Genomic DNA, 17,712 nt, shown 5'->3' on the forward strand with positions numbered 1-17,712 from the left:
TTTTAATGAATCTAGAGATTCTCGGTTTAAAGAACTGTTTGTACGTAACTGTTTCCGGCATTGAAGCCAAATAAACTACTAGTCTGATATTTTGCCTTCCACTGTATTTGATATGAAGTTATAGCTGTAAGTTAGTTAGTCAATAGTTTTCACTCTTTTGTTTTCATAATGATTAAACAAACAAGATTTATTGTTTTAAAAACGGTTAATTAGTGAGAGGTTCAGGTACCGTTGGGAAAATACTGCCGGGAAGGTTCATATTTGATAAATAAAGATGATAAAGTGGTATCAAGCGATCGTCAAACCTTTGGCACAAAAGTAAATTTCCCTACATGCCAAACTGCCAGTTTGATTCTGTTTTATTTATATACTGTAACACCAAAACACAGTTGCCCTGAGGTGCTTTATATTGTAATATTAAGACTCTATATAATAGACAGAAAACCCTGACAAACAAACGACCCGCTCTGAGCAAGAATTTGGTGACAGTGGGAAGGAAAAGCTCCCTTTAAGCAGAAAGAAACCTCTGGTAGAACCATCATGGGAAGCCCTCAGCAGTCTAGGCCTTTTTCAGCGTAACTAAGGGAGGGTTCAGGGTCACCTGATTCAACCCTAATTATAAGCTTTTACAAAAAGGAAAGATTTAAATCTGATCTTAAAAGTAGAGGGTGTCTGTCAACTGAACCACAAGTAAGCCTGCAGCATACTGGAGTGATATGGTGCTATGTAGTCTTTAAGATAAGACTGGGCCTGATTATTTAAGACCTTGTATGTAAGGTGAGCAGAAGGCAAAGCAGAAGCGAAATCCTAAGGGGTCAAGCAGGTTTAAAAATGGTTCTTTTCCACATCACAGTGCAGGAGTTCCCTTAAAACCTACTTACAATTGAAGTAAAAACAAAGAACTTGTAGCATTCAGGGAGATCCTCCACCTCTCCCAGCCTCATGTGCAGACCATCCGTTTTCCTTTATGTATAACACCAAGGACAGGTCTCGCTAAATAATGCATGGCCGTGCATTTCCTCTGGATTGTGTGGCCCTCAAACCCCCCCTCCTCTTCTGGATCCTCTCTTTCTTCCTTCTCTTCCTCTTCCTGCTCTTTCTAGCTGCCTCTCTCCCTCCCTCATCCCCCACTGGTGTCTCTGTTGGTGTTTCGAGAGCTTTTAGACAAGGTCACCTATAAATAAGGCATGCTGATTCTGCTCACGTCATCATCCCAACCTTGTTATGCCTCACGTAGTTATCATCCCCTGTGGTTGCGGTCGGCTCTGCGTTCCTTTCATCCTCTATTCATTAAAGAAGAGATGACAAGAAGATTGTTCATTTAGAAACCAACCTCTTACACTTTTAGAGCCTCGGGATCCTACTTGCTTATGGATGGAGCTTTTAGAACCATGATAGGAGAGAAGTGGATGATAGGAAGCTGTCAGAACGCTGCTGGTTACACTCTATCACCATCTAGTGTCTTGGATCAGAAGTGACAAGATGCCTCAGCTAGTATGTAAAGGCTGCGCTTTTATTTTAAACAAACCTTCAAACAAAGTATTAATTAGATTCTTCCTTCAACTTTTAACTCATGTTCTTGTTGTGTGTGTGTTCTTTTTAAACAACGCCTATTTTGCTTTCGTAGATTGCGCAGGATGTGGCCGAGACATTAAGAACGGACAGGCTCTCCTTGCTTTGGACAAACAGTGGCATCTGGGCTGCTTTAAGTGTAAGGCCTGCAACAAAGTGCTGACCGGGGAGTACATCAGCAAGTAAGGAGCACATATCTGCTGTGATTATAGGCTGCTTGCTTGAATTTAGGCCTGCACAGGGTTCACGCTCCATGTAATATTTCACTGTCAAGCGTTTCCACGTGTGTCTCTCTCGCCTCACAGGGATGGCGCCCCCTACTGTGAGAAGGACTACCAGACCCATTTTGGAGTTCAGTGTGAGGCGTGCCATCAATTCATCACAGGGAAGGTGCTAGAGGTAAGGACACACACACGCATCCATATCACATTTAACTCATAGTATGCGCAGATATCTCTTTGTGTGGCCGCCCTCTGAGTTTCCTGAGAACCTGCCTTAGGTAAGTTTGAGGGAATCCTGAGCGTTTAAATCCTTAAATCACTAGAATTTAAATGATTTTTAATCATAATTTTTGGGAAAGTACAATTAAAGTTTAGATTGTTTGCATTATTTTGGATTCAGATGTCTTTAATACTTGAGAGTGTGTCTGCCTTTCTGCTTCTCATGCAGACACACACAGGGGATGTTGCATGGAGCAGAATTGTGAAATGTAGTTTGATAATCTCTGGTGTAATCTCCTCTGCACCGAGCCAAACAGACTCTTGACACGACTGTATTCAACTAAAAGATTAACTCTTAGCAGATTTTAGGTCTTCTCAACTCCTGCCTAAATACACATTTGCAAAAACACGCTCAGCCATAAATGATATAAATATTATATAAGAGGGAATGTGATCTGACATTTAAAAAGTGTGACTGGTATCCCCATGCTATCACCTGTTATGAAACACTTTTTGGGCATTATTAGAACTGCGCTTAAAAAACACGCATGTCCTTTACACTGTGTCTGTTCACTAGTATCTCCAGCATATGCAAGCCTGCTTGTTCTGCAAAGAGTGATCCGGTCAGACACTGAGTTATGTGTCATTTAATGGTATGAAAATGTCACTGCTAGCCAACTAGGCTTACAGTAATCCAACACTAAGGCAGGCCTTTATGACAATAGGAAAAGGCTGCTGGGTCTCATCCCTGAGCCGCTGCCAGTGGATCAGTGAAGCCAAAGCCAAAGTCTGAAAGCCTAATCACTGACCCAAGACCCAGGCCAAATACTGTAAAGCCATCAGCAGGTTGCATATAGTCTGTTCCTTTTGGGAGTGCAGTGCGAATGGCTTATTAATGTAGGGGTCATTAACGGTGCTGTTAGAGATCGAGAGGAATCGGGAGTGTCTGTAATGGTACGCTGCACATGTAGCAGAAGTACTTTTATTATAGCTGAAAGGGAATTGAGTTTGGCAGAGTGCTGGGTAGAAGGCACTATAAAGTTTCTTCTACAGTCATTTTTTCTCATGCAGTAAAATGCAAATATTAGTCTGTGGCTTCATATCTTTGAGTAGCCACTTGCCTCTTAATGAGGGTTGTTATACAGCAGGCGATTCATTTGGATATTTATCACCCGTGGTCAAGGTTGCTTGGGCTTTTTAACAGAACGCTCCACATGCAAAGTGGTACGTCAGTATAGACGGAAGTTTGGGCGCTCTAGCTGTCAGACCATTTTACTGGAGCACATTATGAAAGGAAGGTACAAAGCCGGACGGTCGGATACTTGAAAGCAGGTTGACTGTGCCGTTTTGAACCATCATATTCATCTTTTTAAAATAGTAAGATGTTTGACTGGAATACGTTAAATGATTTCTCAAAATGTGATGCAGTAAAGTCACACAGATCCTCACTTGACTCCATGAGCTACTGAGAAAAACGTGAAAAGATGCTGAATGGCATTTTTAGGGAAACTTTTTTCACCCGCTGCTGCCCATTTGCATGTGAAGCAATCCTTTAGAAAGGAAACTACTGGCACACTGGATCTGATGAAACGCTCTCTTTCCTAACATGGGCTGTTCGAGGAAGCGAGCGCAGCTGAGAGCAGGTGGGGCACAAGGTTTACTGCCTGGAAGTCATAGCTCAGCTTCACCTGTCCCACTGCAGGCTTCATTCGTCTTCATTTTTCCCCCCACGATGCCAAGTCTGTTTTGCGGTCCGTGTTTTCCAGGCAGGAGATAAGCACTATCACCCCAGCTGTGCGCGATGCAGCAGGTGCAATCAGATGTTCACAGAAGGAGAAGAGATGTATCTGCAAGGTGAGCGGATCTACATGTGCTGCTGCTGCCTCATCAAAACTTTGTTCCTTTTTGCTTCTTTTTTTTGTGTGTGTGTTTGTTAACTGACACTGATAAATTGAACACTCCTCTTTGGGTTGAGTAAAGTTTAGGATTAAGAAACGGATTTTATTCAACTATTAGAGCTATAAAGGAGGAAATAGTATTAGGAGGTGGAAAATGTAAAGAAAATTGTAGTTATTTCTGTCATAAGGGTGTAAATTATAATAGTCTGACATTCATATAGGAGATTATACACTAAAAACCACACTCACAAAGCTCTTTATTCTCTGCAAGCTGTCTTTTTAACAGCCACACTCCAGTAGATGTATTCAGATTACCTTCCTGAGCCACAGACGCATGTTTGTGCCGCTGTAAACCCAGAGACTGGTTCCTCTGCAGTATGATGGAAGTGAAAAGCTGGTGAAAACGAGGTCAAAATGAACATTTTTTCAACATTCTTTAAGTCTTGAAGTGCAGAGCAATACTTCTTTTGTTGTTTTCCCAAAGATTTGAAAAACACCGTAAAACACATCACTCTAAAATCTCTTAGATGTTGGGATTTGGTGACCGTGGAGGACATAAGAAATGATTTGAGTCACTTCCTTTCTCAGACCATTCGGCATCCTCTCGTAACCTTCTTTGTCTTCTTACTTATGTGGATTTTTATGTTTAACTTGTCAAAGATGAATCCCCGGCACACTGTCAGCTCTGGGTCTCTGCAGTGGGAAATCTTTATCCTAGAATCAATAAGAAAAAGAAGTGCGATTTCATCTCAGTTCTTCTCCATGAAATAGAAATGTTGCTGCAGTAAATGAAGTATTTCTGTCAGCAAGACTATAATTGTGTAAATAAGTGTGTAAAATTACAGTTGGTCCAGATTTATTTGTTCCTTTTTTTTCTTTTTTCTTTTTTTTTTTACTGTGGAGCTATTGTGAAAAAACACAAATTTCTATAGTTAGGTAATGACAAAATATGAATTATTTAGGCTATTTGATTGTTTAATTATTACTTAATCACTTTGGTGGATTAGGAATGACCATATTGAAGTCTTTATCAATAGAAAAAAGCTTTAAAACTTGTGAAAATACAGTTAAAAATTGAAACTTATGCCCTTCTTCACATTTTCCAAAGCCCCCCGGTGGGCCGAAATGGAGTCCTTGCCGGGCCAATTCCGGCCCATGGGCCTTATGTTTTACAACCCCTGATCTAGAGCATGAGCAGCCCTTATGAATAAAATTTAATTTATGTGTTTAATCAATTTAACCTGAATCTGTTCTCTCTGTCTCCCTGCACAGGGTCAACAGTCTGGCATCCTGGGTGCAAGAACACCACGAGAACAGAAGAAAGGCACAGGGAGCGGGTAGGAATCTGGGACCTTTTGGGGTTTTTTATGTGTCACGGAAATGTTTTACAGGAAAAGATAGAGTTTGGAATATTTAACTAAACACACTTTTATCACTCCCTTGCTGTTAAAATTTAACTTACTGTGCTGTAAAATAATTTGCCTGTTGAAGCAGCTGTGTGTGTGTGTGTGTGTGTGTGTGTGTGTGTGTGTGTGTGTGTTTGCCTTTCCATGTGTTATGTGTGTGTATATAAATATTTGTTCATATGCATATTTACGCGTGGCCACGTTCACCTTGATGTATGTGTGAACTGTGAGTCGGGCAGCAAAGGTACAACCCCTGTGTGATGTCCTGTGAACCCCCCCTCCCCCTCTCCCTTCCTCCACAGCTAATGCCTCCGTCCCTCTTATTCCTCCAAAAAACAGAAAGGCAGGTACTGTATTTCGCTATTGGCTATGAGATGGCATCATCCTGTGTTCCACCATGTCCATAGGACACAGTGCACTGTATGCTGCCATCTGCTGGAGACAGCCTGCAGTGCCCTCTCTCTGTGTGTCATACGGAGCCATTCAGTCCTGTCTTTGAACATGTCGACGGCGCATGAGACAAAGGTGCTCGCACATTTAAAGGAGCAGACGAGCTGACACAGACGACTGATGTGGCTTTTTCCTAAAATCAACATTTACCCATTCGGCGAAAAGCTTCAATTATGCCACGTGCAGACCTGCTGCTGCCATTCAGACAGTTCATTTCCCATAAGCAGGCATGAGGTCCTTAAGAACATCAAATCACAGCACTAAATCACTCATTCACTTTGCAAATTTGCAAATGAATGACTTAATCATGAGATGACATGTTAGTGTTCCAAAGTACTTCATATAATTCATGAAACGTAAATACAGGGGTTGCCGTTCCCTCTCATCCCTCATACGGTATAAAGACCAACCGTGTACTAATAATGCATAATATCCAGGTGACAATCCTGGCTAATATGCAGGTGCCAGTGGGCTGTGGATCCTGGTAGGCTAACTGCTCTGACAGGTATTGATGTGACTAACAGCCACATTTGTGTTTTCTTTTTCATAGCCGACGAGGTCGTCGTCTGAGAGTATTTGTTCCAGACCTGGTTCAAGCATACCTGGCTCACCGGGTCAAACTATCTATGTAAGAAATGTCACAAACAGAGCTACAGTCTGAATAGATTCTGTAAATACTGTCAATGATATTACCCTTCCCACACCTTTTTTAGCATAACTGCTGTTTGACAGCTGCACCTTGCACAGCAGTAGTAATCTCCCTGTACTCTTGTGTACGTGTGCACGTTTGTCTTTGTTTGTCTCCCTAGGCAAAAGTAGACAATGAGATCCTTGATTACAGAGACCTAGCTGCCATTCCAAAAGTCAAAGCCATTTATGACATTGAGCGCCCCGATCTTATTACCTATGAACCTATGTACACCACCTCCCTGGATGAGAGAGAGGAGAGACGAGAGAGTGTGGGAGAGGTAAACACACAGACTGCGTGCTTCTCATTGTGTGCACACAAAAACGGTCCATGAATAAAACTCAAATGAGACATGATTTTCCTCTGGAGGGATTTTTTCTTATGCAACAACAACAAAAAAAGAGAGAGAGAGGATATAATAAACACAAAGGACTCTATTACTGATTAAGATATTTTTCACTCTGTAATAAAAGATCTTTTGCCTCACTGAACGTCTGGGTCCTTCACAGCTCCACACTGCCAGGAGGGAACGTTCCCCCTTGCCGGATGACAAGGTTAGATGCATGGCTAAAAAGGAAGCAAAGTTTAATTCGTCTTTTCCTTTAATGTTCTTGTGAAAATCAAAGTTATAATTCAGAGTTGTTTGATTTCTTTGTAGTCCTCAAGAAACATGTCGCCAACCCCATCTGGTGAGGTGAGCGAATCCATCAAACTCACTGTCCTGCTGTAGGCGACAGTAAATACAGTCCAGTGTAGTGCGCTCTCGTTCATCAGAAGCTTGTGTAATCACTCGGTTGTGTTGACAGGGATCTTACGACAGGAGGGAACGCATCCTTCAGAGGTCCACCAGTCAGGGCTCCATAGGATCACCAGTTTATAATCGTCATGGATACACCCCCACTTTGTCACGGTCGCCGCAGCATTTTCACCGGCCAGGTAGGTCCTCGAAAAGACTCATTTTGTGTATATGTGTCTGTGTGTATTACTGTAGTGATTTCAGGGTTTTCATAAAGTGGATCCAAAAATCTTTGATAAACAGGTGATGATGATGATTCAGAGCTCGCTCAGCCTGGCCTTAACGTTTGCATTTCCCTCCCTGTGTTGTTGAACGTAACCAAAATTGACTTGAGTTTATTTAGCCTCGCTTTGATTTACGTGGCAGACAATCCATTTGCAGAGTAATTACCTTCAAGTCAGTTTTGCCCCTTTTACAACACAGTTTGAGTTTGCTGTTCTTTCCATAAAACTTTGCTTTTAGAATGTAACAAATCTTCATCTTGAATACTCCTTACGTCTCACTTTGGGTGTCTTTTATTTCTTCTTTTCAACATTTGACCCCTCTGTATTTTCCGTATATCGTTTGCCCCGCAATGTCTCACCTTATCTCCTTCCCTCGTCCTGTACTGTCCACTTCTATTGCCTGGTCCTGGGGTTTTTCTCCCTCCTTCCCACACTCTTTCTCCCACCTGGCAGAGGCTCTGACAGGCATGCAGAAGCTCTGCTCCTCCCTGTGCAGTAACAGTGTGGGCTCCAGAAATAGTGACTCCCGCCCCACCTCCCCTTTCAGACACCACTTCCTCCCCCATAGCCAAGGTAAGGGCCCCACTCCACTGTTATCTGCTGCCCCCTCTCTGCGCCCCCCGCCCCGGAGGCAACACATCATCTCCATCATCACCTGGATAGCGACTCCCGTCAGTGCCCACTCTGTCATTCTGGATCCATCAACATTTCTCGCCTAAATGTTTCGGTCAAACCCATGCTTTTTTAAGCCGCTGACATGCTCTCTGCTCCTCTTCTGCTTTGACTTCACCTTTGGCCAAGTAGCTGTCAGGCTCCTTGTGTTTGTGCTTTACATCTTTGCATGCACTAGAGAGGTATCAGTAATCCAAACCCTACATCCTAACTAATACTTCTGTGTGTGCTGAACGAAGGATATATATATAAATATTTCTTTTGCATTGTATTGCATTGAATGAGTCTCCAGACTCCAGTAAACTGTGCGGCTGAGATAAAAAGAAAGGTTTTACTGCTTTATAGTGTCGATATGCTGCTGCATGCAGGGTGGTATTAACTTCTTAACTCTGAATTCATATTCTAAAACAGGCTAACAGACATTCAAACTTCATTACCCATAACACGTTTCCCAAACATTTAATCTCAAAATTCAGAACGCCTCTGCTCTGCTTCTTCTCTGCCCCATTTATCGCATTTATCCAAAGTAAAAAGAATGCGTCCCATTCATTCAGAATGACTTCAGCTGGTCCCGTTGGTCCCTGTGTGTTGCACCGTTCAAATTGTGGTTCCCCTGCAGTTTTCCTGCTTACCTTCTGTTCTTGGTTCTTCTCACTGGAGGCACCGACCCGCCGAGTGGCCGGAGCTCTCCCCTACCGCTCAGGCCCGACAGCCGGCCGGTCACCCCGCCTCTCTCTCAGACCCCTAAACATTTCCACCTCCCAGGTAGGAGCTGGAGCGCACCCTGTCACTGCTCTTTCTTTCTTCCTTTCTTTCTTCTCCATTTGGGAGCTATTTTGTTTTTCCCTCTCTCTTTTTTTAATAAAAAAAACACATAGAGCTGTATCACAGGTCACGTTTTAATGTAAATCCCGGTGTAGCATGATTTACTGTCGTTTGTTTTTACACTAGATTTTTTTTAACCATTTCTACTCATCAAAGCACGGTATGGTCTGTAAATGTCTTTTGCACATGTCTGTTTTCAGATCAGGGGAGCAACATCTATCGAAAGCCACCCATCTACAAACAACACGGTACCTTTCCTGTTATACTATGATCTTTTTTGCAGTAGAAACTAAATTCTCTTTTGACGATTAATTTGTGTCAGTGATTCCCCACCGGATACCTGTTATGAATTATGTGAAAAATACATACAAAGTGGACACAAAAATCCAAAGATGATGAAGCTAAAACTAACAAAAACTGGCAAAACATGAAGTTGTTGTTACGGTTGCAGGCCACAACTCTGGCAGTTGTACGAAAAGCAATTAAAAAAAACAATCCCAAAACCCAATATTTGTATAAATTAAGAAAAATATGAATGTCTAAATGAGTTCCTCTTATTGAAAAGGTTGGGAAGCACTACTGTAGCCACTACTCTATGTGTTATTGAGGTCAACTGAAGCTGTGTATTCATCTAACCATAGCCACCGTCAGCGTCAGTGTACAAGCAATGTTTGAAGTCTGTCTCCAATCCTTTTATGTCTGACCTGTAGCTTGTTTTACTTTGTCCGTCTTAACAAGTCATAGCAGTAAAAGCAGCGCTTGGCCTGTAGGTGAAGCGAGGCTGTGCAGCATTTGTCGAGTGGTGACAATTACGGGATAACCACTCTTCATTTTCCAGGAGTCAAGAGCGAGGGCAGTGGGTACCACAAGCAAGACCTGTGGCACGTTTCAAAGTAGAGACTCACAAAGGGGGATGAGCGTTACTGTCACTACAGTGTCTTTCTCCGTGTGCTATCTATATTACTTAACAGTAAGAGGAAATTCCACAATCTGGCATTAAAATGGAAACCCACGTGTACACTCGAGGCTTTTCTTTAATTATACGCGTAATACTCACAATGAGTCTTATCCACCACCGATTTTCACTTCTTCTATGATAAGAAAAAAGGTCAAGCTTTTTCTGTTATGGAGTGGCTTGTTAAGAAAGACTGTATATTTATATATATTTATGAAAATGATGATGACCCTGGATTAAATGATCATTGAGCCTGACGATCAGATGGTGCAAAGATGTTTACTTGTGGTTTAGGCTGTGACCCAGACACTGATAGCTCAGTTCCCATGGTTACCAACCTAGATACAGCTTCCATAGCACGCCAAAGCAAGTCTGCTGATGAGATCATCAGATCTGCCACCTTCCCCGCTGCCCATGCTCCCTTTCCAGATGACAGCTCACGGAGTGAGGGTGATCGCTGGCCCTACTCGCTCACTGCGTTAGGTACAGTAGGCTCCTGTTGGGCATGTTCGCGCTGCTATCATAGTGGTACAACAGACACCTTACTGCCACCTAACTCTCCTGTTTCCAACCCTATAGCTGCCCCCAGAAGCTTAACTGCATCCCTGCTTTACCCCAGGCTTAAACTCTTGTTCAGACATAGCAGTATTTGCCTTTTGCGTTTTTTTGTGTTTTTTGCTTGCGCAAAACTGAAGAAGCGTTGTTTGGTTTCTGTTGCTGTCATGTTACTTTCTGCTTGAGGCAGCATCAGTTTCTACATTTTACTTTCCCTTACTGCACACGACGGGGCCTTTAGCTGTATGCAATGGAACCACAAATGACTTGGACAGAGATAACTGAGACTGACTTCAAACTTCTGTCTGTCTGTCTTACATTGTGCTGTTCTGTGTACTTGACATCTTTAAAACTCGACATGAGCGGCGAAGTGTAAACTTCTGCCATGTCGGTGTAGTCAAATATTCCAATGAGTCCCTCTGTTTGTCTGTCTCGTCAGCTCTGTCTCACATTTGCGTTCGACCCGCCACCATTTACTGTGTGTATTTCTCCCTGCTCGGCGCCCAAACAAGGCGGCCATATCTATTCTCTTTCTGTCTACGTTTGAAATGTGAATGAAACATTGAATGTGGTCGTACTATTCAAGAATGTTTGAAGCATGGAATCCTGCAGGGACGTGTCTTCGTGACTTTCCATACGCATGCTTTTGTTCATCTGTTTTTTTTCGGCTTGTGTTTGGAACCTGTAGGTTCAGAAGGGAGGAGAAGATCTAGAGAAGAGGAGGAGGAAGAGGCTTTGAAAAGAAAGCTGCTCCAGGAGGAGCATCTCAGTAAGGTCGGTCGAGTAGCTTCACCGTCAACAAACACGGTCAATATTAGATGCAATACATCTGTTTTTCCAAAAGCTTTCGATAGCTGTGTAACTCTTATGAGTATGCGTGTTTGTAGATTCAGTCCGGTTTGGGGAAGCTCATTTTGAAGGAGGAGATGGAAAAAGAGCAGATAAGGGAGCGCCATGCACGAAGCCTCTCGGCTCAGCGCTACGATCCCAAACAGACCAGCTGTGATGCAGGTACAGAGCAGCTTGGTGATCCTTTTTTTTTATAGGTTAGAATATACCATATCCTCTAACATGGTATATTCCTGATTTTCATTTTTTTTTAATCTAAAAACAAATATAAGTAATTAATTATTAATTGGCCAACATTCATATTTCAGATCAGCCTTCTCCAACCAAAACTAACTCTCTGCCTGGCTATGGAAGAAATGGGCTACATCGGGTGAGAACATACTTTTATATGAATACCCACTACATAATGAGGTTAATGGCAAAGGGTGCAGAGTTCTCTGAATCCTTGATTTCCAATGTTTTGCCAACTACTGACATCAGAGTTGCACACATTTTTCTTATATGGTCATCTCGGGCACGGTTATAACTGTGGGGCAGGCCTTACAAGCACTCTCATGTGTTTGCAAAGCCAGGCGAGGGGCAGCCAATTGGAGTCAAGTGGGCCTTAAAGAGACAGAAGTTAAAATGATGTGTTTGAGGCCTAGACTGAACTAAGGGGTTGCATAATGGGCCTGTAAAAGATTTTTACTTTAAATTATGCAATACTACTTTACTGGAGTTCCAGAATAAAACATGGAGCTGGAAATGAGTATAATAAGTCCACCTTCAAATGCAGTCTGTCTTGACATCAGTAGCAGAAACACTAATTCCTGATGTGCCTTAAATATTTCAATTAAAAATTAAATGAACGTCTCAGTTGAGAAAGAAAATGCCGACATGTTAATGCTGATGTACTGTTCGTGTGTTCCTGCAGCCTCAGTCCACAGATTTCACCCAGTACAACAGCTACGGGGACATGTGCGGAGGAGGCAGAGGTGAGAGATACTACCGAAAAACAGCCACCCAACAAATCTCTTGTCAGTTTTCACCAGAGCTATTCAGCAGCAGTATTCAGAATCGGCTTGCTACATGCATTTTGAAATATTTGCACAATGATTCGCGTGTGTCATCAAAGGACAGCAGTGTTGTAAATAGTAGCTTGGCAGGGGACTTGACAGCAAAACCATTAACTGTGAGTCTCATTTTCTGTCCCATTTTGTCCTGCAGAGTTTCAGGTATGTCCCTCATCTGCTTTTTCACATGGCATGCCTCCTCATCTTGCATCACACATTTTGCTTGCACGTGGGTTCCAAGAAAAATTTTGCCCTGAATGCACACCGCCCACTCCTGCTACATGCTTGCATCACTGTTGGATTATTGTCAGCTACGGGGCATGAGCGATTTCAAATTCCTCGAATATGAGAATCAAACATGCACAGCCCGGTAGCTGAACCAGTGTACTAGAAGTCCAATATACAGTCATTGCCTCATGCCTTGTTCTGTGTGTTGTGTTATCAGTGTTATGACTCAAAGCTAAACTCAGTATGTAGCTGTGTCATTTTAAAACTCACCCGAGGGAACGTAGTCATTCAGAAAACATGTAAATGACTGCCCATCGTAAATACTACTTAAGGTACCGAACAGCAGTATCCAGGCTACTTGCTCCATCCAGTGAAAATTGTGCCCACTGTCATTAGTGGACATATTCATGCCATTATCCCTGCAGTCCCCTTCCACTATATTACATTTGTGTATGTTCTGTTCTTTAGCACATTAAGGATGGCCGTGCAGCACTTGCAAGGATGGACAGGGGAGTATCTATGCCTAATATGTTGGAACCGAAAGCAAGTATCTTCTTCTTTTTGTACTGATGACACTGTAATCTACATACTGTAGATAGATCTCTTTTTTAAATTATATATTGTTCACTTCTTCAATGGAGTTTTTTTTACTGTAATAAATCTCATCCGGATAAAAAAAACAAAAACGTCCGAGGCGATATGGCATAAACCCTGTAGTGTGGGGACATTGGTGGAAGAAATACTTTTGCAGGAAGTGAAAGGCTCACCTTAGCCGGGTTCAGCATGCTGCTTTAGGAGCTGCCAAGTCACTCTAGCGCTTAGCATGCCGGCTTCTCCATGCTCATCTGCACATAGCTTTGATTTAAAGTGGCTGGATACTGTATGCACCATACAGTAGAGAATCCAACGCCCAAATTGTCATCCAAACAACTCATATCACTATATACTGTGTAGTATATAATGGCGTATATGCATTACTGTGTGGATATGAGTTGGTGAGAGGCTTCAAAGAACTTCTAGCTGCTTATCATTGAATGTGATCAATTTCTTCTTGCACCAAAGGAGTTAGCTATTTAAAAAAAAAATCCAAACACCTTAGATTTCCAGGACAGTCATACCCATGTGGATTTACTTGGCCTACATTACAGTTTTGTTTTGTTTTTTAGTTTGCTTTAAATTAATCTAAAAATTACAGCCTGTTACGTAACTCTGTTTCCATGTTTTCCCCCTAATCTGTTGCACGTTTCGGCACCCAAAGTGAAAGAAAGTGCACACGTCATAGCACCTGCATTTCCCCAGTGACTTAAAAAATACAACAACCCAGTCAGCCTCCTGTCACATACCTGTTCTCCCACCCAGTGCTCCCTGTGTCGCAGTAGAATTACTAAAATGTTCCAATTTTATAGTTTTGTTTCATGAAAATGGTTTGTAAATTGTTCTGAAGCTGAACTCAAAAGCTTGTAAATCTGACTTGTCCACTGATGAATGTCTCCTCCTGAAGGTGTATCCCTATGAAATGCTCATGATAACCAGTAGAGGGAGAGCTAAACTGCCCAGGGATGTGGACAGAACCAGACTGGAGGTATCGGTTTTCCACCTGACCTTCTGCAATTAATACTGCATTTCTCTGCTTTGTGTAAAGAGCATGTTACACAAATACGACCGTAGCGAGGAATATGCAGTATCCATTTGCTTCTTGTCGTTTCTGTTGTGACCTCTTTTTTTATGGCTTTGGTGCTAACTGAGAACACCCCCCACCCTCCCCTCCTTTTGTTTTTTCTCCACCTTTGTTCTCACTTCTAGCGCCACTTAGCACCTGAAACGTTCTTTGACATCTTTGGAATGGAGATCCAGGAGTTTGACAGGCTTCCCCTGTGGAAACGCAACGACATGAAAAAGAAGGCCAAGCTCTTCTAGCACTCAGAGCCGCATGCATTTTCTGTACATTCAGATAGCACACAGCAGCTGTAATCTAGATGTAGGTTTTGGTTTATTTCCTTTTCTTCTATATATATTTTTTGTTCTTTTCTTTTTTTTAAATTTGATTGTTTTAACCTGACATAATCACGGAAGCCATGAACTGGACTCTTTGCTCTGATGCTTCCTGAGACTATGTACTGAAAGACTTGTCCTGTTAGACTTGCACTGTCAACGATGAGCGGGAATCTCTTCCGTGTTCAAAAATGACAAAGAATGAGACTGGACGATGAACAGGGTCATGTTCTTTGGTTTGAATGCGCTTGTTTTACTTCTTGCTTTGCTTCGAGTGGAACCGCTTTTCTTTTCTTTCTTGCTCGTTTCTTCCTACTATTTCTCTCGCTGTTGATTCCTGTGGAACTTTGTAAGTACAGTAGAACCTCATGGCGCTCATTACAAAATGTCCATGCTCGTAGCTTGAACATGTGTCAGCTTACCCTCGCTTGGGCTGAAAAGGTTTTAGTCCAAAGTTTGCAAGAATTGGCTCAGTGAGTCTTTGAATTAAAAAGAAAAAGTCACCGGGAAAGCAGTTAGCTTACCCAACAGCTGTTGCATCATCCAAGCACCCGCATATCACTAGTTTCCTTCCCATGGCTACGCACTGAACATCCGTTTGACCCTGACAAAAAATGTCTCTCTTCTCAGGCTCTCATAAACACGGCCAGACACTCTCCCTTTACATGGATTGGAAGTACAAATCGTATTATATTTTAATGCCATATCAAAAGCAAAGTGACAAATAGCTAAAACCCCTATTGTGTTTGAAAATACTGTTTTATATAAAAAAAGAAAAGAAGAAAAAACCCCACACTGCCATTTGTTGTATTGAATTCTAAGCCAATAAAGCTTTAAATCACCATGAAACATAATGATCCTCTGCTAAACCAAAGGTACCCACCGCCTCTTTTCTGTTTGTTTTTCTTTGTTTGCATTTCACCAATAAACACACGAGCTCAGTGATGTAACGCAGGTTAAGAAGTCATTTTTTGACTGAGTAACTTTTAATCAGATGGTGGCGTCCACTGACCTAAACAAACTCTGATTAGCTAAGTTACTGTTGGGTTACACAAGCTTTGACTTTGACTGCTTTACTGGAGGGGTTTATATATTATTGTGGGTTATGCACTGAACAGATATACACCCACTGGACACTTTATTAAGTACACCTTACTAGTACTGGGTTGGACCCTCTTTTGACTTCAACAAGCTGCTGGAAACATTCACCAGAGATTTTGGTCCATATTGACATGACAGCATCGCACAGTTGCTGCAGATTTGTGGGCTGCACATCCATGATGTGAATCTCCCATTCCATCACATCCCAAAGATGCTCCATTGGAGTGAGATCTGGTGACTGTGGAGACCATATGAGTACAGCACACTCATTGTTATGTTTAATAAACCAGATTGAGATCATCTGAGCTCTCTGACATGGTCTGTTATCCTGCTACAAGCAGCCATCAGAAGATGTGTACACCGTGGTCATAAAGGAACAATAAAGCAAAAATACTCAGGTAGGCTGTGGAGTTTAAACAACACTCAGCTGGTAGTAAGGGGCTAAGAGTATGCAGAGAAAATATTGCTCACACACCAGTAAAGATTCACCAGCCTGAATCACTGATAAAAGACAGGATGGATTCATGCTTTTATTGTTGTTTATACCAAATTCTGACATTAAATCCAAATGTCACAGCAGAAACTGACACTCATCAGACCGGAAATCATTTGTCTGTGTGAACTATAGCCTCTTTTTCCTGTTCTTAACTGACAGGAGGGGCACTCAGTGTGGTCTTCTGCTGCTGCAATCCGCGATTTGATTCTGCATAATTTGGTTATAACAAGTATTTGTGTGCATGTCAGCTTGAAGCAGTCTGAACATTCGTCTCTGACATCAACAAGGCATTTTTACCCAGAGAATTGCTTCTCGCTGAAGAATTTCTCATTTTTGGATCGTTCTCTATAAATCCTAGAGATGGTTTCATGGGAAAATGCAGTAGACGAGCAGTTTTGTCAAATAGTCAGCCAAGCGTGTCTGGCATATCATGTTCAAAAACTCACATGAAACATGTTTCTTCTTCATTCTGATGCCGTTTGAACTTCAGCAGGTCGTCTTGACCATGTATACATGCCTAAATCCACCGAGTTACTGCCATGTGACTGGTTGATTAGATATTCGGGTTAACGTCCAGCTGAGCAGGTGAACCCAACAAAGTGGCTGGTGAATGTATTGTATACATTTTAGAATACCACATGGTGAGAAATGGAATCCATCTAAGTATAAAAACCTATTTATAAATTGTTTCCTCTCCGGGTTTGCATTCATGTCATATTGCACTTATACGAGTAGCTTATTGTGACTGACTTCTTCTGGGAGGCCTGTGTGTTCACATTTAAGGTGAGAAGTTTTCTATTTCACCGGAATCGAATCACTCTTCTGGTGTCAACCCTTCATCATTCAGCACAGTAACCAAACATCAACTACACCATTCTTTAGGAAACACTTGTACACAGCATGGGACAATCTGTAGTTACAAATATTGTAAACAAATAAAACAAACATCAAAATGATTTTTTTAAAATGGCATTACACACATCTTTGAATAAATAGTTTATAACAAGAAGAATTTCAGTAAGTCAAACAGTATAACTCTTAAGTATTAATGCATCCCTTGTGCAGCGCATACATTTGAAAACTTCAGTGTGGCCTCATTCAGTCAGAGAGGGATATTATTATGGGATAAAGATGAAGGATTGCAGTGTCACATGCCACAGAGGAGATGTGTATTTTTTGAGTGATATTTACATAAATCTACAAACAAATTGGCACTGCGAGGTATGGTTGAGTGCTGTAAGCAGAAATGAAGACCATTTTCCAACAGTCCGAGTCACTTCTGATTCTTGTTTTCTTTTACAGCATTAGATTAGTGACAAAACTAAAGAAAAACTCCATAAAGACAAAAATGAAATATAGGAAACGCCACCAGGCTATATACAGTATGTGTACCGTACATCAAATAACAGTTAAGTACTCATTTAACCAAAAGCTGTGCTCTTTTTCAAAAGTCAGTCATAATAAGTTAACAGTGTAAAAGACATTAAGAGAATGAATGAGAACATTCAAGGTG

At 41.8% G+C, this 17,712-nt stretch overlaps 1 protein-coding gene across 4 annotated transcripts in view; it reads left to right on the plus strand.

The window, feature by feature from the left end:
• Positions 1–15,480, plus strand: part of ablim1a (actin binding LIM protein 1a) — a 36,588-nt gene extending 21,108 nt beyond the window's left edge. The window contains exons 5-26 of one of the 4 annotated variants that reach the window (XM_085478192.1): positions 1,628–1,754; positions 1,878–1,971; positions 3,779–3,866; positions 5,183–5,247; positions 5,619–5,663; positions 6,317–6,394; positions 6,576–6,734; positions 6,964–7,008; positions 7,113–7,148; positions 7,261–7,390; positions 7,928–8,047; positions 8,807–8,911; positions 9,172–9,219; positions 10,221–10,409; positions 11,170–11,255; positions 11,369–11,492; positions 11,639–11,700; positions 12,244–12,304; positions 12,537–12,544; positions 13,079–13,153; positions 14,112–14,192; positions 14,414–15,480. In XM_085478192.1, coding sequence (XP_085334318.1) covers positions 1,628–1,754; positions 1,878–1,971; positions 3,779–3,866; positions 5,183–5,247; positions 5,619–5,663; positions 6,317–6,394; positions 6,576–6,734; positions 6,964–7,008; positions 7,113–7,148; positions 7,261–7,390; positions 7,928–8,047; positions 8,807–8,911; positions 9,172–9,219; positions 10,221–10,409; positions 11,170–11,255; positions 11,369–11,492; positions 11,639–11,700; positions 12,244–12,304; positions 12,537–12,544; positions 13,079–13,153; positions 14,112–14,192; positions 14,414–14,527 — 1,940 coding nt within the window. In that variant the 3' untranslated portion in view covers positions 14,528–15,480. Of the gene's footprint in view, positions 1–1,627; positions 1,755–1,877; positions 1,972–3,778; positions 3,867–5,182; positions 5,248–5,618; positions 5,664–6,316; positions 6,395–6,575; positions 6,735–6,963; positions 7,009–7,112; positions 7,149–7,260; positions 7,391–7,927; positions 8,048–8,806; positions 8,912–9,171; positions 9,220–10,220; positions 10,410–11,169; positions 11,256–11,368; positions 11,508–11,638; positions 11,701–12,243; positions 12,305–12,536; positions 12,545–13,078; positions 13,154–14,111; positions 14,193–14,413 lie in introns of those variants that run through there. The other 3 variants (XM_085478188.1, XM_085478189.1, XM_085478190.1) reach the window with 3 other exon arrangements.
• Positions 15,481–17,712: the final 2,232 nt, after the last annotated feature.

This window comes from Copadichromis virginalis, linkage group LG13 (genome assembly GCF_057382275.1).
Source record: "Copadichromis virginalis isolate Kocher_CV1m ecotype Utaka linkage group LG13, C_Virginalis_male_GT1.1, whole genome shotgun sequence".
Lineage (NCBI taxonomy): Eukaryota > Metazoa > Chordata > Actinopteri > Cichliformes > Cichlidae > Copadichromis > Copadichromis virginalis.